The sequence below is a fragment of the Porites lutea genome, chromosome 7 (genome assembly GCF_958299795.1).
Source record: "Porites lutea chromosome 7, jaPorLute2.1, whole genome shotgun sequence".
Lineage (NCBI taxonomy): Eukaryota > Metazoa > Cnidaria > Anthozoa > Scleractinia > Poritidae > Porites > Porites lutea.
The window spans coordinates 19,434,652-19,458,186 of record NC_133207.1 but is presented as its reverse complement, the minus strand read 5'-3'; the positions used below and the strand labels follow the sequence as shown (position 1 = coordinate 19,458,186).

At 40.0% G+C, this 23,535-nt stretch overlaps 1 protein-coding gene and 2 long non-coding RNA genes across 4 annotated transcripts in view; all 3 read left to right on the top strand.

Moving 5' to 3' along the window:
- Positions 1-239: 239 nt before the first annotated feature.
- On the top strand, positions 240-1,936 carry LOC140943151 (uncharacterized). Its single transcript, XR_012166595.1, has 3 exons — positions 240-400; positions 918-1,254; positions 1,691-1,936. It is a non-coding gene; the product is annotated as an uncharacterized lncRNA (long non-coding RNA).
- Positions 1,937-3,716: 1,780 nt separating this feature from the next.
- LOC140943777 (uncharacterized) lies at positions 3,717-6,859 on the top strand. 2 transcript variants are annotated; one of them, XR_012166635.1, is made up of 3 exons: positions 3,717-3,850; positions 5,352-5,685; positions 6,307-6,859. It is a non-coding gene; the product is annotated as an uncharacterized lncRNA (long non-coding RNA). The 2 variants fall into 2 exon arrangements; XR_012166634.1 differs by lacking the exon at positions 3,717-3,850 and adding an exon at positions 4,790-4,835 and having other exon boundaries at positions 6,307-6,858.
- A 7,956-nt stretch (positions 6,860-14,815) lies between these two features.
- LOC140943030 (spermatogenesis-defective protein 39 homolog) overlaps positions 14,816-23,535 on the top strand; it is a 41,540-nt gene continuing 32,820 nt past the window's right edge. The window contains exons 1-7 of the mRNA XM_073392064.1: positions 14,816-14,860; positions 14,953-14,990; positions 16,550-16,782; positions 17,258-17,362; positions 18,794-19,006; positions 19,927-20,009; positions 22,486-22,554. Coding sequence (XP_073248165.1) covers positions 14,858-14,860; positions 14,953-14,990; positions 16,550-16,782; positions 17,258-17,362; positions 18,794-19,006; positions 19,927-20,009; positions 22,486-22,554 — 744 coding nt within the window. The 5' untranslated portion in view covers positions 14,816-14,857. The remainder of the gene's footprint in view (positions 14,861-14,952; positions 14,991-16,549; positions 16,783-17,257; positions 17,363-18,793; positions 19,007-19,926; positions 20,010-22,485; positions 22,555-23,535) is intronic.

Genomic DNA, 23,535 nt, shown 5'->3' with positions numbered 1-23,535 from the left:
GTGTATACCCTTTTTCAGACCAAAACGGCGCAAAAACCCTACCCGATGGGGCGGCACATACCTATATGGCTTATATAAAGGAGTACCCTCCCCCCGGGTTGTTAGCCTGCTTCAATTACGTGATGCCTTGTACAGTCCGGCCCCTCAGAAGTGATTTTGATACCTACACTGACAAGAGTTAGTGCATACAAAAGAATTTTGTTTTTCCAGAGAAACCAGAGTTCTTGAAATAACCAACATTGGTTCAAGTTCTAGTCACGTTTTTGTGGTGACCAATGGTATAAAAAAGCTGTTTTGTTCAGATCAGAGGGCAAACGCGCTTATTCTTCTTCTTTTGCTACCGTGGGAGCAAAAGAAAACACTTTGAAACCTTAGCGTCATCACAGTCAGATCAGTCAAGGTGAGGATTCGTTTTAAAGCGTTATAATTCTTTCTTTCCCTTTAGCCTAGATCTCTCCTGTCAGCTCGGGTTATGAATAGCTTAATTCACTGGTTTAGACTGATGATTATGTTTTATACATATCTTTGCCTGTAAATTTTCTTTTACATTCTACTGGTTGAAAACTATATTGAATTGGAGAAGCTAAACAACTTAACTTCGTATTTTAAGAGGGTCCGCGAGTTCAAGAGCAAAAAGGACCACTTTTTGCGATTCCTTTATTGGAATTTAAAAAAAAGAAGGCTTGCATATTTGTCGTCCACTCCACTGATTTAACCCAGTATCCATAGCCAATATTACATGAAAGTGAATAGGGAATTTAGTTAGACTGTTATTTGGATCCCCAGTTTTGGTACGAGCCTAAGCGCTGTTGACTTTACAAGAGGGATTTTTTTTAAGTAGGTACTCTAAGAATACTTCGCAGTTTTGATTTTAATTTACAAGCTCTGAGTCTTTTACATATTCGTTTGCTCGACAGCCAGAGATGCGCTTGTACGAGATCGTTGTGTTGGTCTTGGCCCTCGGTTTGGTTAAGTACACCAAAGCTGAAAGGGAGACGGATACGGAAACCTTGAGAGGTGAAGAAACATTAGCGAGGGACGCGAATCTCGACAGCACCGCTTTTCTGAAGGAAGACCCGGAAAAAGCCACCGAAGAAGACCCAAAGATACCAACAAAGCAAGACGCCGAGGAAGATATCGGAGAACGCCGGGTGACTCGTGGGTTTCGTGACATTCCTCTCACTATTGGTGTTCCTACAAACCACATCTTGAAAATATTTCACATTAAATACTGTTTCCGACGTAGCTGCTATGGTAAGCATATATTAGTCATAAGATATCCTTCATTGGTCCTCTTTTGCAAGAATCTTATGACCAAAAGTTTTTGTGTTAATTGTTCAATGTATCCTCCCTCGAATTTTAATTAGTGGCTGCACATTCCTGTGAATGCGGTTAATTTTGTTTCTTTTCCGTCCGTCTGTTTTGGAGAAGAATGATATCTTTCGTTGGTAATTCTTTTAATTTACTAAAAATTGATTGATTGATTGATTGACTAAAAAATTGATTGCCTGATTACTGAAACGGAAAACCGACTGATTAAGTCGATAACCAAACCATACACGTAGGAGACGTCGTAGGACCTTATGTTTTAATCTAAGAATTAAAGGTTTAAAAGGTAGAATAGTTCTCAAATCCTCTGTAGAACTATGATTTAAACTAATTATTTCCCTCTGAATTTCTTTCTTTTCAGTGCCAGGCCTACGTAAAGGGTTCCTTTCATTTCGAGTTCTGTACCAATCAGGATACGTGGTGATCAACAATTATCTTTACTATTTCTGGAACTGCACTCCAAAGAAAATAAAAGGAAAATGAGCAGGACCCCTTCCAGCCGCTTTTTTGGATAAAATGTGCGATCAAATCACCGTTCATTTTTATATACACTAAGTAAACTGCTCTGGGCGTTCTCTAGAATATCCCGCTAAACTAAAGTTTATATTGATTTCAGCTGCCTTATTCGCTCTGCAAGTCACTCGGGGACAGAGGAGGACTTCTCTCCCGCCGAAGTGACTACACGAGCAGAGGAAGCTGCCGAATTCGAAATTTAACGAAACTTAGGGTGCTTTCCATTTGACAGAGCTAGCCCGCCTGACATTTGCCCGACCAGTCAGTTTGAAAATGTAATAGGCTTTTTGCGAGGGTTTCTGCTGAAAAACCATCCCTTTCCGGCACACTATTTAGGATTTGACTGATCTAGCTGGAGAGTTTTGATCAAAAGGGAAATTATCGTTGCAACGAGACTGGTGTGGCCGGTCAGTCTGACAATGGAAAGCGCCCTTAGGTAGCGCTTTAAACAACGTTGTAAAGGCATAATAAAATAAAAATACACATTTATTTGTTTAAAACGTGTTTTCTTTATGTTATCTTTGTTTGTCTTCTGCGTGAAAGCTTTTGTGGTAAGATCAAATCCCTTGTAGTCAACTTTTCACTGATCGAAGGGCTACTTACTGTTACATGATGGGAATTTTACATTTTACATATTAGGCTGAGAAACGTTTGTTTTCCAAAGAAATGAAAAAAGGGTCTTATTTTTTTATCCTTTAGGAATAGGGACCATGGTTGGCGAGATATTAGCCCGAAGCGTTTTTATATTTATGTCAGTTAGTACGCGGAAATTCTTTAGTGCCTCGTAAACGGTGGTCGATTCAACAACCCGCGACATGCTCAAGGCGATCCAATTTTCAAGTAGTTTAATTGTTGCATTCACGTACGTAAAAGAAATAAAAGTAATTGGAAAACCACTGCGAACAATTGTACATGTACAGTCAACAAACTTCACTCAATTGTAAATAAGCACTGCACGGGTTTCCCAGTTAAGCGTGACCGTAACATGTACAGCGGCCAGACAAAAATATATTTCAATTGGTGTTTTTTTATTCTGAAATTTCTGTAATATTTTTGGCCTAAATTCATCTGTTGCCATTGTCATCGTGTTATGCGTAATAAAGAGGTGTTCGCAAAGTGAGAGTTTTCTCTAGGAGCTTGATTTGAGTATAAAGCGAACAAGACTTTTAAACATGTTATACATGAGTTCGGAAATACCAACTGACATGGCTAAATTAAAGACTTAACATTGTCACGATCTGCCTTCTGTTCACTAAGAGACTGCTGCCCAAGTGTACTTGCATGGGGGTTAAAACGGAATGTAGTTATTGTCCCTGTTTTTCTAATACAAACTTCAACTACAAAGTCGAAGATAAAACTAACTGTACATACAATGCTAAGATGGAAATTAAAAGCTGGCCAAACCACTCTCGATCTCCACCAATTTACCTGCGTAACACGCGTTTCCGTGCGAGATATTCGCGAAGGTTGAGTCAAATTGATAAGGGTAAGAGGAGAGACTGCGGATAGTGATCTGATCATGTGATTCATTCCAAAACTAACTGACTTTTTTGACATCATAGAATGAAACAAAGGACTTAATGACTATGCAGATTCTTAATAATCGATCGAGATAATTTTTGCATTCCCTTGTTCATTCCCTGCGGCTTTAGGCTAATCACAGTTTTACCTACCGCCCTCGCCTTGTTAATTCTTAGAAATCTGGTTTTGCAAACTTCTGATAAGTGCCGGGAAAATTTCAGAAATAAATTACATCAACTGACCGACAAGCCTACGTACGTAGATGATATTTGGGGTAGACGATTTTAAAATATTAAGAACATGTATTGTTTTTAGTTCCGCACTGCACTTTGCCATTCAACAAGTGCCGACTCATCACTTTAAAAATCGTTGGTGTGTGGATGAGCTTCTTTAACATGCTTTAAAAATTCTGATTTTTTTCAGCAAGCTCTATATATTTATCACGATCTTTAAAAACTCTAGATGTTTTATCAAGCGTGATCACTCGGTAATTAACTATATTTTGTTTAATTGTTTCAAGGTTTTTAACAGTCCCGCATGAACGACCCGTAAATTTACCAGACTTGCAATTTTCCGTGAGGAAAACTAATCATTATTATGTATGAGGTCATTTTGTCGTGATTTAGCATTTATATTGCTGGTACGCATACAAACGTTTGTAAGACAAATGATAAATTGAAACGTCATGTTTAGTTGTGTACTGGACTGTAAGCCCCGGGGGGTACTACTGGGAATTCTTGGTGGGGGTGTGCCGCCCAGCTCTTAAAATCCAGACCCGATTTCAGACCAAAAAAAATGTAATTGTCCACACCCGTTTTCAGATTACACCTCTAAAATTCATTCCCGTTTTCAGACCTGGCATTTATGTTATCATTACCTAGAATACAACGCGAACAAAAACATTATTGAATCCATTTCGAATTCGCATATTTCTCTTTCTTTCTTACTAATTCGGAATTGAAACGATAAATTCGTTCATACACTCTATAGTTCCCTCAAAAACCATACCCGATTCCAGACCAAAATGGGCAAAGTGTATGATTACCCGTTTTCAGACCAAAACGGTGCAAAACCCTACCCGATGGGGCGGCACATACCTGTATGGCTTATATAAGGGAGTACCCCCGGGCTGTAAACCTGCTTCAATTACGTAATACCTTGTACAGTCCGACCCCTCAGAAGTATTTTGATACTTAAACTGACAAGAGTTGGTACGTACAAAAGAATGTGTTTTTCCAGAGGAACGAGCTTCTTATTTTATTGAGGACACTCTCACTACGTAACAACAGTGAGTTCTTGAAATAACCATTGTTAGTTCAAGTACTAGGTTCCCGTTTCTGTGGTGACCGATGGTATAAAAAAGCTGTTTTGTTCAGAACAGAGGGCAAACGCGCTTGTTCATCTTTTGCTACCGTGCCGAGGAAAAGAAAACATTTTGAAACCTGAGCATTATCGCAGTCAGATCAGCTAAGGTGAGGATTCCTTTTTAACGCGTTATAATTCTTTCTTTCCCTTTAGCCTAGATCTCTCCTGTCAGCTCGGGTTATGAATAGCTTAATTCACTGGTTTAGACTGATGATTATGTTTTATGTATCTTTGCCTGTAAATTTAGTTTTACATTCTACTGGTTGAAAACTATATTGAATTGGAGAAGCTAAACAACTTAACTTCGTATTTTAAGAGGGTCCGCGAGTTCAAGAGCAAAAAGGACCACTTTTTGCGATTCCTTTATTGGAATTAAAAAGAAAAAAAAAGGCTTGCATATTTGGCGTCCACTCCACTGATTTAACTCAGTATCCATGGCCAGACATGAACGTGAAGAGGAAATTTCCTTACTACTAGACTGTTTTTCGATCATATTTATACGAGCCTAAGCGCTGTTGACTTTACAAGAGAGATTTTTTACGTAGCTCCGCTACGAATACTTCGCAGTTTTGATTTTAATTTACAAGCTCAGAGTCTTTTTCACGTCCATCTTTGTTCGACAGCCAGAGATGCGCTTGTACGAGATCGTTGTGTTGGTCTTGGCCTTCTGTTTGGTTAAGTACACCAAGGCTGAAAGCGAGAAGGATACGGAAACCTTGAGAGGTGAAGAAACATTCGCTAGGGACGCGAATCTCGACAGCACCGCTTATCTGAAGGAAGACCCGGAAAAAGTCGCAGAGGAAGACCCAAAGATACCAACAAAGGAAGACGCCGAGGAAGATATCAGAAAACGGCTGTTTATTCGGCCGCGCCCACTCTATCTCACTATTAACGTTCCTACAAACCTCAACTTGAGATTCTTTCAAGTTAGATATTGCTTCCGTCGTAGATGCTTTGGTAAGCGTATATTAGTCATAAGATAGCCTTCATTAGCTTTCATTGGTCCTCTTTTGCAAGAAGCTAATGACGATAAGTTTTTGTCTTAAATGTTCAATGTATCCTCCCTCGAATTTGAAATAGTGCACATTCCTGTGAATGGGGTTAATTTTGTTTATTTTCCGTCCGTCTTGTTTTGGAGCAGAATGATACCTTTCTTCGGTAATTCTATCAATTTACTAAAACTTGATTTATTGATTGATTGATTGATTGATTGATTGATTTAAAGATTGATTGCCTGATTAAACCTAAAACCGACTGATTAAGCCGATAACCAAACCATACACGTAGGAATGCGCTTAATTTTTTTTATTTTCCGTTCGTCTGTTTTGGAGCAGAATGATATCTTTCTTCGGTAATTCTATTAATTTACTAAAAATCGATTGATTGATTGATTTAAAGATTGATTGCCTGATTAAACCTAAAACCGACTGATTAAGCCGATAACCAAACCAAACACGTAGGACCTTGTAATGTGTTTTAATCTAAGAATTAAAAGTTTAAAAGGTAGAATAGTTCTCGAATCCTCTGTAGAACTATGATATTAAAATAATATTTCCGTCTGAATTTATTTCTTTTCAGTGCCAGGCCTGAGTCAAAGGTTCCTTTCATGGCGAGTTGTGTACCAATCGGGATACGTGGTGATCAACAATTGGCTTTACTATTTCTGGAACTGCAGTCCAAAGATAAGACCGCAGCCTCGACCAACTCGATTGAGGCCCTCGCCTACTCCCACCAGGACCCCTTCCAGCCGCTTTTTTGGATAAAATATGCGATCAAATCAACGTTCATTTTTATATACACTAAGTAAACTGCTCTGGGCGTTTTCTAGAATCTCCCGCCAAACTAAGGTTTAGCTTGATTTCAGCTGCCTCATTCGCTCTCCAAGTCACTCGGGGAAAGAGGCGGTCTTCTCTCCCGCCGGAGTGACTAAACGAGCGGAGGAAGTGGCCGAATTCGAAATTCCACGAAACTTAGGGCGCTTTCCATTTGTCAGAGCCAGCCTGCCGGACCATTGCCCGACCAGTCAGTTTGAAAATGTAATAGGCTTAGTCAGAGAGTTTTTACTGAAAAACCGTCTCCTTCAAGCACACTATTTGGGATTTGGCTGATCTGGCTGGAGAGTCATGTTTGATCAAAAGGGAAATTATCGTTGCGACGTGAATGGTCTGGCCGGTCAGTCTGACAAATGGAAAACGCCCTTTGGTAGCGCTTTAAACAACACTGTAAAGGCATGTATCTTTTAATTATCATAAGAAATAAAGATAATTTACTTCTTTAAAACGTGTTTTTCTTTATGTTATCTTAGATTGTCTTCTGCGTGAAAGCTTATGTGGTAAAATCAAATCCCTTGTAGTCAACTTTTCACTGCTCGAAGGGCTACTTACTGTTTCAATGGAAATTTAACATTTTACAGAGGCTGAGAAACTTTTGTTTTCTAAAGAAATGAAAAAAGGGTTAATTTTTTTATCCTTTAGGAATGGGGACCATGGTCGGCGGTTTTTGCCGGAGATATTAGCCTGAAGCGTTTTTATATTTACGTTCAAGAACGCGGAATTTCTTTTAATTAGTGTCTGTAAATAACGGTGATCAATTCAACAACCAGCGGCATGCTTCAAGGCGGTTCAATTTTCAAGTAGTTTAATTGTTGCGTTCACTTACATAAAAGAGAAAAAGAAATTGGAAAACCACTGGGAACAATGAGTCAGACACATACGTAACGGCAGTCAACAAACTTCAGTTATAAATAAGTCCTGAATGGGATAACAGTGTCCAGAAGAAAATATATTTGGTGTTTTTTTTTTCCGAAACTCTGTAACATTTTTGCCGTCAATTCATCTGCTGTCATTGTCATCGGGGTATCCGTAATAATTAAAAGAGATGTTCGTAAAGTGAGAGTTTTCTCTACGAGCTTGATTTGAGTTTGAAGTGAACAAGACTTTTCAACATTTTATACATGAGTTCGGAAATACCAACTGACATGGCTAAAGACTATAGCCAGACTCGTCACGATTTGCTTTGACAAAACTTCTGTTCACTCTGTCAGGAGACACTCCTGCAGTCCAAGTGTACTTGCATGGGGAGTTTAAAAGGGAACGTGTAGTAATTGTCTCTGTTTTTTTCTAATACAAATTTCAACTGCAAAGGAAAAAATGAAATTAAAAATAAGTGTAGATACAATAATAAGATGGAAATTATATTAAGCTGGCCAAACATCTCTCGATCGCGACCAGTTAGCCTGTGTAGTGTGAGTTTCCGTTCGATGTAATGTTGAAGTCAAATTGATAAGAGTGATAGGAGAGACTGGGCACAGTGATCCGATCATGTGATTCAATCCGGCAAAAACTAATTGATGTTTCTTGACATCATAGGATGAAACAAAGGACTTTTAAGCTAACTATACAGATCCGTATACAGACCAAAAGCGTATCGAGGCAATATTCCCTTAGTCGTTCCCTGCAGCTGTAGGCTAATTACAGTTTTACCTCCCGCCCTGACTTTGTTAATTCTTAGAAATCTGGTTTTGCAATTCCGGGAAAAATTCAGAAATAAATTACATCAACTGACAGACAAGCATACCTGCGTAAATGATATTTGGTGTAGACCGTTTTAAAATATAAAGAAGATGCATTGTTTCCAGTTCCGCAATGCCTTTGCCAGTCAGTAAATGCCGACGCATCATCACTTTACAATTCATTGGTGCGTGGATGAGCTTGGCAAGCTTTATGTACTTTTTCAGCAAACTCTATATATTTATCTTTATCAAGACCTTTAAAAACGCTAGATGTTTTATTAAGCGTGATAACTCAGTCAGTATTATTTTGTTGTTTCAAGGTTTCTAACGGCGCACATAAACGACCCGGAAACTTTTCCAGACTTGCAGTTCAATGAGATCATTTTGTCGGGATTGAGCTCATATATTGCTCGTACGCGTACAAACCTTTGTGAGACAAATGATTAATTGAAACGCCAGGTTCAGTTGTTTCTTAATTATGTGTACTGGAAACTGCAAGCCTGCTTCAATTACATAACACCTTGTACAGTTCTGCACCTCAGAAGTATTTTGATACCCAAACTGACAAGAGTTAATACATACAAAAGAATTTTGTTTTTCCAGAGAAACCAGCTTCTTATCCTATTGAGGACACCTCGTTACATAACAACAGTGAGTATGAATTCTAACTTTTTTAAAATAACCAACATTGCAATTTCTGTTATTTTATATTTTTACACCGTAGTATCTGACTTGAGATCAGTTTTATCGGCTGTCACTTTAAAATGACGCCTTGATCAATATTTCTTTTTACTGTCGTCGGGAATGCATGATACATGTTCTGACTTCGACCGAGTTATGGTTCTGCTCAGAGTCGTTTATCAGGATTGCCTGCTATAGCTACAGATTTTGCTCAGGTTCATTATTAAACCGACGACTCCTAAAATAAAATTAAACTAGTTGGAACGCTACCGGGTGTGGGAAAGGGCAGATTAGTTAGGAGACCCACGGAGAACTTTGTCGATAAGTAACTGATAAAGTGTTGCAAAATCAAACAGCAAAACTCCTTCAACCCGAACGACACGAGTATAGAAGAGCTAGTATAACGGTAGTAATTTTTAGTCCCAAGCAGCTCATTTCCTCCCGTAAATGGCGCTCAGCCCTCTTCTACGTGTTGGCCTTCCTTTTGTCATCGTCTATCTTATTGCCAAGTACCAGTAACTTTCAAATGTAAGCCTGAGTTTCTCAATTTTTTCCCTTCCTTATAAGATGGGCTAATTATTCCACGGAAACCGCCTTAAATTCCCAACAAATTACAACAAGGCCAAAGATTACGCCCCTTATAATTAAAGGATGGACTGAAATCTAACGCAAGTCTGAAAGTCTCTGTTAGCTTTGTTTTATTGCATGGTGAGGTTTTCACAATTATTAAAAGCCTTTAGAAATATCGCCAATACGGAAAAGTGCTGACTAATTATTCCGATTGTATGAAGGTAATATTGATGGCGATATTGAGCAGTATCAGTCTTAACGAAGTTCACCAATCTTTTTCTTCCCCTTAGAATTCTACTCCTGCATTCTAAAATGCGCTTGCTTGGGATTTTGGTGTTGGCCATATGTTTTTTGGTTCTTGTCAGTGCTAAGATTGACACAGATGTGACGCTTGATAATTTATTAAAATCGAACATAAACGACAAAACTGATAGCACTGACGTAGAGGGCCCGAAGAAAGTAGACGACCCGAGAAAAAGCGTCCGCCGATTTTTTTCTCGTTATCCTCGTCCAGTAACTCTTCCCATCGCCATTCCAAGCTATGCCAACAGTCTCTTCTTTAGAGCTTCCTATTGTTTCACTCGTCGTTGCTTTGGTGAGTTGTTGAAAGTAGTTTTACCGTTGTTCTATTTTTAGTCAGAGAGTTCCTGGTTGACATGAGTATGGCATGCGAATATATTGGTTGAAAGTCTTAATCTTCAAATATGGAGAGAGAAAATTTGTGAAAAGTAATCGAAAGAAATACAGTCTTAAGATACAAAACAAAAGCCAAACCCAAGATCCATGATCCGCGATCAATGTAAATAAATTCGCACCTTACTCATGTCAAAAAGTTATATGGGATGCAACTTAAACAATTTTGGACCGAAATGGCATAAGAAAATTCGCTGGAAGCCAGATTTGGAGTGTGACACAATAGGGACCTTAAGCAACGATGACGACAGACGGCAGAGAAAACGTCGCTAAAAAAAATGAATTTGCCTTCTTTGAAACTTAATCACGTCCATTTGGACCCGCTCAATATGTCAAATGCAGGCGACTTTTCCTTGAGTTGAATTCTTAAGGATTTTATTCAAGTTAAAGTTAAAAAAGAACGAGGACAATTCGTCGTCGTATGTCCACGTCCTCCATAAAACGTCAAATTAGGAGTTTTCACGTCGTAGTCGTGCGGGTGGACGTCAAAGAAATGAACTAAAAAGCGTGATGCACGTGCAGAGCTGTTTTTTTGATCATTAAATCTATTGTTTTTTGAAGTTGTCGTCGTCGTCGTAGTTGCTTAAGCTCCCTACTAAGGGTGAAGGACGAAGAGTTTATTTGCCACTAAAGAAAGGAGAAGGAAACTGGGAGGAGTTGTTTTTCGCAAAGACGTCTGGGACTGGTTCTAGAGGCAGGGGAAAAAATAGGCAATGTCCGAGTTCCAAAAAATCTCACTTTCAAAGCGAGGCTAAGTGCAAAGCCATTGATATGTAAATGATTTTTAATTATGATGCAAATTAAACTCATTTTCACAACAAAGGTTTCGCACTTTGCCTCGTTTTGAAAGTGAAATTTTTTGGAACTCGGAAATGGCCTATTGTCAATCGCTGACTGACGCGTCTCCAGTAACGATTCCAGAAACAATTGCTACATGGCGCATTTCGGCTCCATTTCCCTTCTCGATTTTAAATGATGGTGAATGGGCGGCTTCTGGTGTTACATTTTCTGATAAGTGTTTGTTGACTAACATCACGTTCTTTCCTCTCAGTGTCGAGGCTACCATAAAATCGCACTGCTAAGAGTTAATCAAAACCGTAAAATTAACAGGGCCACTATTTTTCACGCTCTTTCTAACCCTCGAATTTTGGAGCTGTATCCCACAATTTTGCCTTAGACATAGGTTATGTGATCTCCAGAGTTCAAACAAACCATTCAAAGGGCCTAAAAGAACAATGTTTTTTATGTTTTAGTTACTTGAGAGACATTTAACAATAACCCAACTGTGCAAATTGAAGGAGTTGAGTATGTGTATTTGTGTTTTTTCAGTTCCAGGTATGACTCCAGGATTCAAAGGATGGACTAGATTCCAAAAGTCTGGTTATATTGTAATTGGAAACTGGCTTTACTTTTTCTACTATTGCAACTCAAGACCCAAGCCTTTTCCAACCAGACCCAGGCCTACAAGCAGACCTCGTTTCACTACGCCTCGTTTCACGAAACCTCGTTTCTCAACTCCCTTTTTCACCCCACCCCCTTTCACAACACCTCGCTTCACACGACCCCCCTTCACTACACCCCGCTTTATCTTCCCTCCATTCACCACACCCCGCTTTACCTTCCCTCCCTTTACCCAACCCCGCTCCACCTTCCCTCCATTCACCACACCCCGCTTCACCTTCCCTCCCTTTACCCAACCCCGCTCCACCTTCCCTCCATTCACCACACCCCGCTTCACCTTCCCTCCCTTTACCCAACCCCGCTCCACTTTCCCTCCATTCACCAAACCCCGCTTCACCTTCCCTCCCTTTACCCAACCCCGCTCCACTTTCCCTCCATTCACCAAACCCCGCTTCACCTTCCCTCCCTTTACCCAACCCCGCTCCACTTTCCCTCCATTCACCACACCCCGCTTCACCTTCCCTCCCTTTACCCAACCCCGATCCACTTTCCCTCCATTCACCACACCCCGCTTCACCTTTCCTCCCTTTACCCAACCCCGCTCCACCTTCCCTCCATTCACCAAACCCCGCTTCACCTTCCCTCCGTTTACCCAACCCCGCTCCACCTTCCCTTCATTCACCACACCCCGCTTCACCTTCCCTCCCTTTACCCAACCCCGCTCCACCTTCCCTCCATTCACCAAACCCCGTTCCACCAGTCCTCCTTCAACGCCACCCCTTTTTACCAAACTCTTTTTTAAAGTTACCACGCCGCGCTCCACTCAATCCTCCTTCACTAAAACTCCCCTTTATGGCTAAACGCATTCAAAAAGCGCTGATTAAGGCACTGATTCTTGCTCCCCGTCCTATCGGAGGCATTACACCTCTCCACCATTTTAGTGCTGCTAGAACTACAATTAAAGGATACGGAACGCTAAACAAACGCTAAGACAGGCCAAGCTGTGTAATCTTTGAATTGCAATAAAGTAAAAACACATGGATAATGTGTTCGAAGTGTTGACAGTTTGAATTTTAAAAGCAAGCGAAAGGGGAAGGGTAATCCATTTTTTAGCATGCAAACAGGCTCCCAAGAGGAGCGGGAGGAAAAGAAAATAAGCCAGCGAAGAGCGCTGAGAGTCCAACTCGGGAGCCTGTTCCCAGGCTAATCAATTCCTTGTAATCTGTTTGACGTGCACAATAAAGTTAAGTTGTTGTTGTTGTAATCAATACCCCAGGTAGAAGTATAGGTGACTGGGATCATTTTGAGTAAGATGTTTTTTCAGTCGGTGACACAGGTTTTCCGGAAGAAAATATCCGAGTACCGTCCCAAAAGGAGTCCAACCTATGACCCTCTGGTTACTAGTTGCTCTACCACTAAGCTATCGCAGTCTCCTGGGATCTAAAGGTCACCAAACTAGGTTCATGTGACAAATATCCAGCGTACTGCTAGGACTACTGGAATGTTGTGCTTATGCGCAACAATAGAGATGAGATGGTGAATTTTCAAAGCAATACCAGTTCACGTGCCAACTCGGTGGTTAAAACTCTGTGGTTTAATTCGGCGCATTCTCGTCCCCAGAGCCACTCGGCTTAATAAACGACGGGCTCTGGGGACGAGAATGAATTCGGCGGTACAGCCAGAACCTTACGCATGCGCACAACCATATCACCCTGGTAGTGGATACACAGGTTCGCCCGTTCATAGACCCGACGGCTACGCCATACTGATTAGCCCTAATAAGGGTGAAAACAACTGGCCATGACTGCAACTGCCGGGGTGACATGGCCCTACGCATGTGTAAGCCATACCGCCGAGTTGGTACGCGTGTTCTAGCGCTAAAATTGGTGAATTTTGGGCCTGCTGTATACATTAGTAAGATGTTTTTTTCAGTGAGTCCATAGACAGCTCGGAAGAACAACTCCAAGTACTCCCAAAAGGAAGTGTTTTGGGGGTATTTTGTTTCGCGGTTAAAAGTTTAGTGAACTAGTTTGATGATTGGTCATGGACACTACGCGCAGACTGAGATCATACAAGGGCTAGGGAAGATATGGAGGGGGTTTAGGATGCATTACCCCTGACGCTCTCATGTTCTCGGCTTATCCCAGACTCTCCGATACCTTTCTTCACCCTGGAAGCACAAAACTTTTTACTGAAGAAAATCCCTTTGCAACACTTTTAACTGATTAAAATTGTAATGCTGACTTAAATTCACCAGAGGTCATGTTGGGGGGAGACGGAGAGAATGAGGTTATTCTATCGGACGGAAATATACTATTTTTTTTTCCAATTAATGCCTCCTTGCTGTCTCCTTACCTAAAAACAAAACAGAAACAAAATAGAAACAAAAAGGGAGACAAAAGCAACAAGGGAAACTTCATCTGCAACGAAAGAGATCTCCACCAATTTTTGGAAATGAAAGGGTACATCATTTATGGCTAAGTCAATTTCAAGCGTGCCCACCCTCACGGGTATTTGTCATCTAGTCGGTCCCGGCGGTGGGGAATTTGTCAGAAAGCCCTCCTCTGCTCGGGGGTGGGGCATTTGTCAATTCTTGTAGAAGCGGTTAAAGTAATTCCTTTTTCAATATTTCACTTAAAAATATGCCTGTTTAGATAGCTTTAGATATTTCTATAAATAATGTTTTTGATAATTATGCTTTAAAGAGATACATGCATGTGTGATTTTCGCTACATCACTTCCCTATCCCACAGTATTTTTTGCATCCGTCTAAGAAACTGCTTGCCGCCATCTTGATCAGTTCGCACATGGGGGAAAAACAATCAGTGTATCGTTTGAAGAGTTTAAAGGAAAAGACACGTTCTTTGTGCGCGAATGGTTGAGGCAGAAAGGCCTAGAAAAACTTTGCGAGATATTTGAAAGCTAGTATAAACTTCGTGTAGGTATGATCAATGAGACAATTACCATGCAGACGAAACGGTTCCATCGTGATGAGAAAATACTCATGTTAAGCTCATCATTCACTATATTAAACGTCTCTTCGAAAATAAGAAATGTATTATTAAAATTCTAATCAGATGGATGCGATATTTTCTTGGATGCATAGATGACCAAATCTAAGTTTTCTTACCCGTGGTGCTCCGCTGCGTGCGCCTCGCGCTCGCGAGAGCTCCGCTTTACACTCTGCTGTTGATTACATGAGGTCCCCCATTGTCATACAGAGAGCATCCTTGCAGATGGCGGAAAGTTGCACAGGAACACAGATCAAGCACAATGGTAATTTGCTCGCAATGGCATTAATATTAAAGAAGAAAGAAGATTTCTAGGCTTTTAATGTACCTTAACTTTTGTTTTTTTCTTTTTATAAGTCTCGAGGAGCATTAAGTTTTCGGCAGTTGAGCCAAAGGTAAGTGATTATTATTTGCTAGCTTCACGAGCGGTTCGCCGTCTTTTAGGTGTGTGACTGCAACTGAATTAACCACGTTCAGGTCCTGTTGCTCGAACAATAAACCAAATTCTGTCATCTTAATTCGCACCTGCACTATCTTGCGCCTTCAAATTAAACCAAGCACTAACTTCATGCTACAGCTTGGCCACAACAAAGCAGTGTAAAGACCACAGGTCACCCAGACTCACAACAGCCTGCTGGAAGCCAAATTATACGGATTTGTATGGGTATTTATCGTAAGATCGATGAAACGGTTGTAATGTGCATATACAGCTCTTACAAAGTATACATACCTCAAAAAGAGTTGTGTCTGTGTTGTTTTCTTACTGTACGTTGCCTGCCCTATAAATACCATTTTAGCAAGTTTTGATGTTTTGGTTTCTCACCTACTAAGAAGAAGGCAAGGGAAAACACGGCTGTCCTATGGCTGCCCGAGGAAAACGCTATGAAAAGTACCTTTTGTCCACTCCAATCGCTCCAAAACTTCACTTGAGTATGGACAGAAGATTTTCCTTTCTTGAAAATTTCAATTTAGTTTCAAACATCGAGCCATTGCCTCAGGAGGACAAGAAATGTAGCTACAAAATTTGAATTTAGTGCTTCCATGGAACTGCTCTTCTTCATAGTGAACTACCAATGGCCATTGCTCTTGGCTTAGTAGCCACGCTGCATGTTCTTAATCCTCTTAGCAGGAATGGAAGCGCTAACTTCAACTTTTTCCCCCTACATTTCTTGTCGTCTTGAGGCCGTCGCTTGATGTTTAAAACTAAATTGACATTTTCAAGGAAGGAAATTCTTTGGTCTATGCTCAAGCAAAGATTTGGAGCGATTGGAGTTGAAGAGGGTAATTTTTGTAGCTTTTTCTTTGGGCAGCATAGGACAGCTTAGTTTTCCCTTCAAGGCTGTGCTCTAAGGAAAACTGACGGGAGCCCAGTGCTCTGGACCTGTAAAATCTAGGGTGCCCAGCATATCATTTGAATGAAAAAACTAAGATTTCCTAGTTGCCCATGTACATGTAGGTCACGAAAAACCAAAACATTAAAACTTGCTGAAATACATTTATATGGTAGGAAATAGTAAAAAACAAACAAACAAAACAACACAGACACAACTCTAGCCTTTAAGGTATGTGTACTTTAATAGCTGTTTATGCACATTTTAACCATTTTATCAATCTTACCGTAAATTCCAATGCAACTCCTTATAATTTGTCTTCCAGTAGGCTGTTTTTAGTCTGGACCCCTGTATAAAAACATACATTGGTTAAGTGATGGTCATCTCTTGTAGCTGTCTCCAAACTCAGTAGGGAACTTGTTTTTAGTTGTTTTTCTTCACGCCATGTTGACCAAAATAGTGTCAGCTTGGAGCATTGCTTAATGTTACCAACAGATTAAAACAATTTATTATAAATTTACCGTTTATAATTTAATTATTTTAAATTAAATTAATTGTACTCGCTTTCGAAGGAATTTGAAATGGAAATCATGGTTTGTGATTGGCTAATGTTTCATTTTTAGAGAAGAGGTCCTTGATTGGGAGGATGAAGAAGATAGAAAACCACGTCGCAATCCTTTCAGCGATGAAGGAAACTTTGATTTCGGTGACTCTGGTTTCTCTTGGGTGAGCAAAGAAGAGGTTGCAGACTTCATGAAGCAGTCTCGTGGTCTGTCACTCAGTGATGCTGCTGCTGATGATGATGATGCTGAACTTGGTGAAGCTTGGGGAGGGACGCAGTTTAGTATCACTTCAGGTGAGTGTTCTGCAGTTGTATTTGGTAGTTTCAGTCCTGAATCACAGAATATTCTTCCCAGTCTCAGGTAAGGGAATGCCACTTGAGTTAAGAATGATGACAGTCTAGTGGTTGTTTGATCACAGATCTTGAGGTTGTTGCTCTAGCTTTAGGTGCACTGTTTCTGACTTATAAGCAGAGATGTTACTAAGTTTTCAAGTTGTCAGGCATAATATTCAATCACAGACTGGGGATTTAATTGGCAGTTAGGTCATTTGATTCTACTTTACTTTAGCTTCCTACATTTGTAAGAAAGTAGTTTAGGGTCATGCGTATAGTAACGAGAAGATTAACTGGATTTTACTCAAAATTAATTGGTTACCTGTCTATGACGTGATGTTATTTATTGACAATGCATAAATTCTGTTCACACATTCAATTTGCTTTCTCTTATATATTGTGAAAAAAGTTAATGTAATGTGCACTTACCATGTAGGGAAGCCTCGCTCAGACTCAGGTGCCCAGTCGGCGCGAACGCGGCCTCAACCTTCATCTGCTTCCTCCAGTGTGAATGCAAATAAACTGAACACAGCCGTTGGAAGTATGTTTAAAATATTTAATAATTTACCACAGTTGTAATGTTAGTGAAGACTAGTCCTCTGTGCAAGCACTTACATGTACATGTACTTTTACGATGTATTTATAAGTGGTATTTTGTGGTCGGGCTAGGGTTTGGATCCCCGTCCTCCTGCTTGGCAGACTGGCCCTCTTCCAACTGAGTTAACCAGGTGGTGGTTAGCTCAACTACGTGAAAGAGTCAAGGGTAATGTGCAGAGGTGACACAATTGATCCTTTTTGTTTCCTTGCTTTAATCTAGTTTTTTACAAACTCCAAGTAGTGGTACATGCACTACATTTGTAGCATCTACAGGATAACAGTTTCGTCGCTTTGCGATCAAGCATAATTAATATTATTGTTACATGTACCAATAATAGCGGAGCTCTCGCGCGCAAAGCGCGTGCAGCGGAGCACCATTGGTAAGAAAATGTGGTAATCTACCCATCCAAGAAAATTTGGTAATCACGTGACCTTACGCCTGACCGTCCATCCACACCACAGGCATACCAATGTAAAATAACTCAACCAACAGGTATGGCAACACAAATGCAACTCGATGTTATTTTGGCGGGAAATCGCATAGCCACCCACGTCTTGTAAAGCAGAGGGGGCAGCTGGATCAATAAAGACGAAACTGGAAAGCAGAAATTGTTTCTGTATCCTTATTTTCCAAAGTATTAAGCTTAGATTAATTGTCATGTCCACAAATTTGGAATATAGAGCAAGAGAAAGACAGAGAAAAAGCGGCAGGCCAGCGAAACTCAACGAGAAAAAGGGTGACAGAGATCTAGAGAGAGAGATAAAAAACAAAGGAGACACTTTTTTGTTGGAAGAACAACATGAAAATTTTGTAGCAGCGGTGACAAAATGAGAAATGCTAGCGGCCACCAATGCAAGGAGAAAATGAGCAGCAGTGAAAAAAAAAGTGAATGAGAAGACGTACGACATTTCCTCCATAAAAAGCGTTTCTGGAAGTTTCACCTTGTAGTCGTGCAAAACAACGGCAAAGAAATGTACAAGAAAAGTGTGCTCCACGTGCAAAGTTGCTTTTTTGCTAATTAGACCTGTTGCTGTCTTTTCACTGTTCTCTGGCGTTGCCTTCGCCGCTTCGCATTACAGGATTTTACATTTTGTTTGAACAAACTATAAATATTATCGAGAGCCCTGGCCAAAGCTATATACATGTATTATTACTTCTCTTAAGCATTTTAATCCTAAGCACTGCTAAGGCTCAACTGAAGAGAACTTTGTTTTAATAGTCATCTTCAAAGAAATAACTTTGTACCCCCAGTTGATCAATTGCCCCCCTTTGAATAAACACCCCAGTCGCAACCAGCAGGGAATAAGTTCTTCATGGGCTACTATGTGAAATTGTCATTTGATCTGGATGCCTACAGAAGTTTTTTGTTTTAAGGTGCAAAAACTCAACCAAAAAGGCCTCCTCTGCCCGCATCAGTATCACGGCCATCAGCAAACACGTCAACAACTTCAATGTCTGCATTGTCAACATCATCTTCCTCATCATCTTCCACCTCCCATGTGTCTGCAGCAGCTGTCAGAGAAAGGACTGCAAAATTACCAACCACACGAGCCTCTCTACAAAGTGTTTCATCTTCAATAAGTGAAGGTACTTTTAAAAGTAAAGTTGTAACACATAACTGTTCTGTCATTATGGACTTTTATCTGTTGGTACACTTTCAGCACACCTTTTACAGTTCTAGCTGAACTGTTTAGCATTTTATGCTGTCTGTTAAATTTTTTCCTGTTTTGTTTTTAAAAAAATAATTATCATGGTACAATTGTTTACAGTGTACATGTATGTTGCAGTTAATTTTTCATTTCAGGTAATTTTTGGTTTTCCGTTGTTTCAAATTCATCACCTTACATTACAGTTACCATACCCAAAAAGACTGGAAAATCAAAATTAACTGAGATAGAAATTTAACTACTACATGTGCATCAAAGCTGCTTTTCCACTTCCTACTGCATCCAGTTTGGTAAGGCCCTCCAAATTTCAGACAACCTAGAAATAGCTGCCTTTTACAAGGTTTTCACTAGGATTTCAAGTTGCTGGGTGAACACAACAAGTAGGCAGGGAATCAAACAGCTAGTGATTTCTTTTGCTTCTATTTTTCCCCTTCTTTCCAATGAAAGTAGGCAGGGACCACATTCATTGTAGCAAGGGGAAATTTCCGGCCCCTGGCTCTTCATTAGAGGGTAAGGCTAGAGTGAGGGTACTCTGTTATTGATAGGCAGGTATTAATATTGATTTAAATGTTCTCAAAACATAGCCAGTCTTAACGTCTTAATAATGCTGACAGTTTCGATGACTGTCAGCCATCTTTATCAAAACTCGGAAAACATTAAGTGTTAGAAGCCTTAAATAGGCTTCTAAAGGTGTTAATTATTGTGATAAACGTAAAAGACTGGCTATGTTTTGAGAACATTTAACTCGATATTAACTTCACTAGCCTGATGAATTTCTTCAAGAAGGCAGGTATTAATTTTATGCTTTTCTGAGTGATGACTGTCATAAATCTTTTGCAGTGATTAGCAATACACCGCAGGTATCAGTCACAGAATACCACAAACTTCAAGCTGAAATTCAATCGTTAAAGAGAGACCTGCAGGTAGAGTGTAATACCATTAATCCTCTATTGAGCCCCCAGGAGGCTTATTTATTTCGGGCCCATTAATTTGAGAAGTGGGGGGCGGGGGATGCTTATTTGCTTACATGTATCAGTTCTCCATAAAGAACTCAACATACATACCTAACCTTTATTTAAACTTGAATTTCAGAGTAGCTACACTGTATAGCTAATGTCTTTGAGAAACCTAATTAAGATATCTAAAAACTGAAATAAAAAAATACACACAAAATAAGACAAAAATTAGTGAAAACTAATCAAACGTATTGAGACTTTGAAGACATCGCTTAAAATCACTAAAAGTACAGTTCCTTTATTTGTTGGGAGGATCGTTCCATTGCTCGGCAGAAAAATGAAAAAAAGAGTGTAGTCCATGGGTTGTTGTTCTAGGCTTGCTTATACAGTCAACATGTATATGGGTACCATGCAAATTCTAGGTTGTATGGCGACAGTAAACGTCTTCCTCATATAAGTTGTACAAGTACAAGCAAGGTTGGAGGTCATGCAGCTGGGGATCAGAATCAAATCCCAACTTCCAGTTGGTGTATATACCATTCCGGATCAGTCCACATGACTTTATTTGGCCCCTAAAAGAGAGTCGGGGAGGGGAGGGGTCTTAATAGAGAGGGGGCTTATTAAATTTTTTCCCCTGAAAAGGGGAGGCTTATTAGAGAGAAGGGGCTTATTTGAGGGGGGGAGGGGGGGTGGGGTCGGAGGCTTCATAGAGTATTTACGGTAATTAAAATAAAAAAACTGACAAAGTATAAATTATATGAATTGGTGAAAACAATGGTGAGGATGTGATCATTTTTTATTTTTCATAGTTATTTATTCTAAGTCATCTGATCTATGCTTACAATAATTTATTATTTTTGATACTGATGTTAATTTTGTGGCAATTAATAAGATCAGGCTTGGCTGTAATTGATGTCCCCAGGTTGGGGTACTCGGGATTTCAAGTGACAGGGATGATCAAGGGAATTTTGGGGGGTTTGAAATTTTTAATTCTGGGATTTTTTAGGGTAGAAAAATTTGGCAAGTATTTTTTTGGGTGGCTTGATTTAAGTAGGGTTTTTCTGGGTATTCAAAACGATCTGAAGATTCTTGATAGGCCCTCATATCGATCCAGACCGTGTAATGTTTTTATTTTTCGTGTTATATAATTTATTGCTTTCGGAAACATTTTTAAGGCTTGGAAATTTGGCATGGGATTTTTTGGGGGTTAGTTTTTGGTCCAGGGATATTTTTGGGTTTTGATTTTTGCCCCCATTCAATCATCCTTGTCACTTGAAATCCAGAGTACCTTCTGGGCTAAAGTGCCACCCTGTAAGTGATGATTTTGGTTTTCTTTCTGGGTTTTAACTGAATTTTTGTGTATCACCCAGAGGTTTTTAAAACAACATTCTTCTCTCTGTGCTATTTTTCTCTTTACATGTACTTCCTACATGTAGAATGAAAGAGAAAAAACATTGTTTACATTCTTTGTTATCTTTTGTTCAGTAAACAAACTATATAATATACAGGGCTTCTGATATTTCGCGGAAAAAAAAGCAAAATTTCGCGGGATTTTCGGGGGCAAATTCGCGGAAAAATCGACTGATTTCGCGGGATTTTCGCGGGAAAAAATCAAAATTCGCTAAAAAATCGGCCGATTTCGCGGGTTTTTCGCGGAGAAAAGTCAAAATTCGCAGAAAAATCGACCGATTACGCGGGATTTTAGCGGAAAAAAAGTCAAATTTCGAAGGATATTCAGAGGCAAATTCTTAGAAAAATCGGCCGATTTCACCGGAAATTTCGGGGGGAAACTTCGCTAAGAAACAATCAGTAAAAAACAGCCGATTTCGCTGGATTTTTGGGGGGCACATTTCGCTAAAATCGATCAATTTTGCGTCGATATGATCAGCGTTGTTTAACGCTTTTTTTAACAGGGATAATAATTTGCTCTTTCAACAACAGTTCGCTCGAGAAATGAGCGGATGATCAATTTTGCGTCGATTTGACCAGCGTTGTTTAACGTTTTTTTAACAGGGATAATCATTTGCTCTTTCAACAACAGTTCGCTCGAGAAATGAGCGAATGCTAAAGCTATAAACATGATGGTTAGTGCCCAGTTTTTCGCAACGTTCATCTAAAAACGCCTGGTAGTTTTGGGACGTTGTTTACTCGTTGCAGTGACGAAGTTTCAAGATAAATTTGGACGTTTGTGGTGAATAAAACAGGTCTAATAGCCAAGATAAGTATTAAATATGTTTTGCCGACATGCATTTGGAAATATTTCTGGCGGATTTCGCGGTATTTCGCGTTTTTTGGGGAATTTCGCGTGATTTCGCGGAAATACCTGAATTTCGCGGGTCCGCGACCACGCGAAATATCAGAAGCCCTGAATATAAAATGAAGTGCTTTTTTTCTTGAAATCAGTGTCAGCTTTAAATTTTTTGTCTTGGTTACCTTATCACAGGCTGCAAGGAAAGATAAAACAGCGGTGCCTACAGTACAAGAGACTGTTAAAAAGATAATTCTTGGGCAGGTAAGTCACATGATGGGTGTGTAATTCAGTCGTGGTTTGAAACAGGTGGAGCAAGATACAGACTAGCCTAGATTAATAAATTTTTTAATCAGTTACATAAATTCAGGATATTTGTTGTTTACTGTATGTCATTGTAGTTGTTGGTGGTGGGGGGACTGACCTGTATGAAAAGTATGGGGTTGCCAGGATTAATCTGCATAATTATGCCGTAAATCCTCTATTAAGCCCCCTTCAAACACATTTTGAGAGGGTGGGTGCACGCACAACAGAGACAGGGAGATTATTTGAGATGGGGGGCTTACAGTATCTAACTAAGCAAAAGCCATGGTATCAGTTCTCCATGAAGAACAAGAATACAAAGTGAAAAAGCTCAAACACAAGAAGTTGGAGGTCATCCAGCTGAGGATAAAAAATTACTTGTGAACTTCCAGTTGGAGAAGAAACCATCCATTATTCGTCCACCTGAAGTTTTGCCATTGTGATTGCTTCATACAATCTATCATTTGTTAGTGAGAAGTAAAATGGCCTAAGAAGGAACAGGGCATGCGAGGGAGATGTAGGAGAGGGGAGTCTTCTTACACTCCATTCTTTCTCACGTATCATTTCCAAGTGCCTGCTAGACAGGGTAATCTGGGCATGGTTAAGACCTTTTTATCAGGTAGGGGAACATATATCACTAAGGATATGTATGAGTATCCCGGTCCCAGGTAAGGGAACACATATCCCTAAGGATATGTGTTTCCCGTGTAGGGGAATACATATCACTAGGGATATGTGTTTCCTGGGTAGGGGAACACCTATTACTAGGGATATGGGTTTCCTGTGTAGAGGGAGACATCACTTGATATGTGTTTCCCATGTAGGGGAACACATATCACAAGGGGTATGTGTTTCATTGGTAGGGGAACACACACAGCTGTATCAGTAGGGATATATGTTTCTTGGGTAGGGGAACACATACGTGTATCACTAGGGATATGT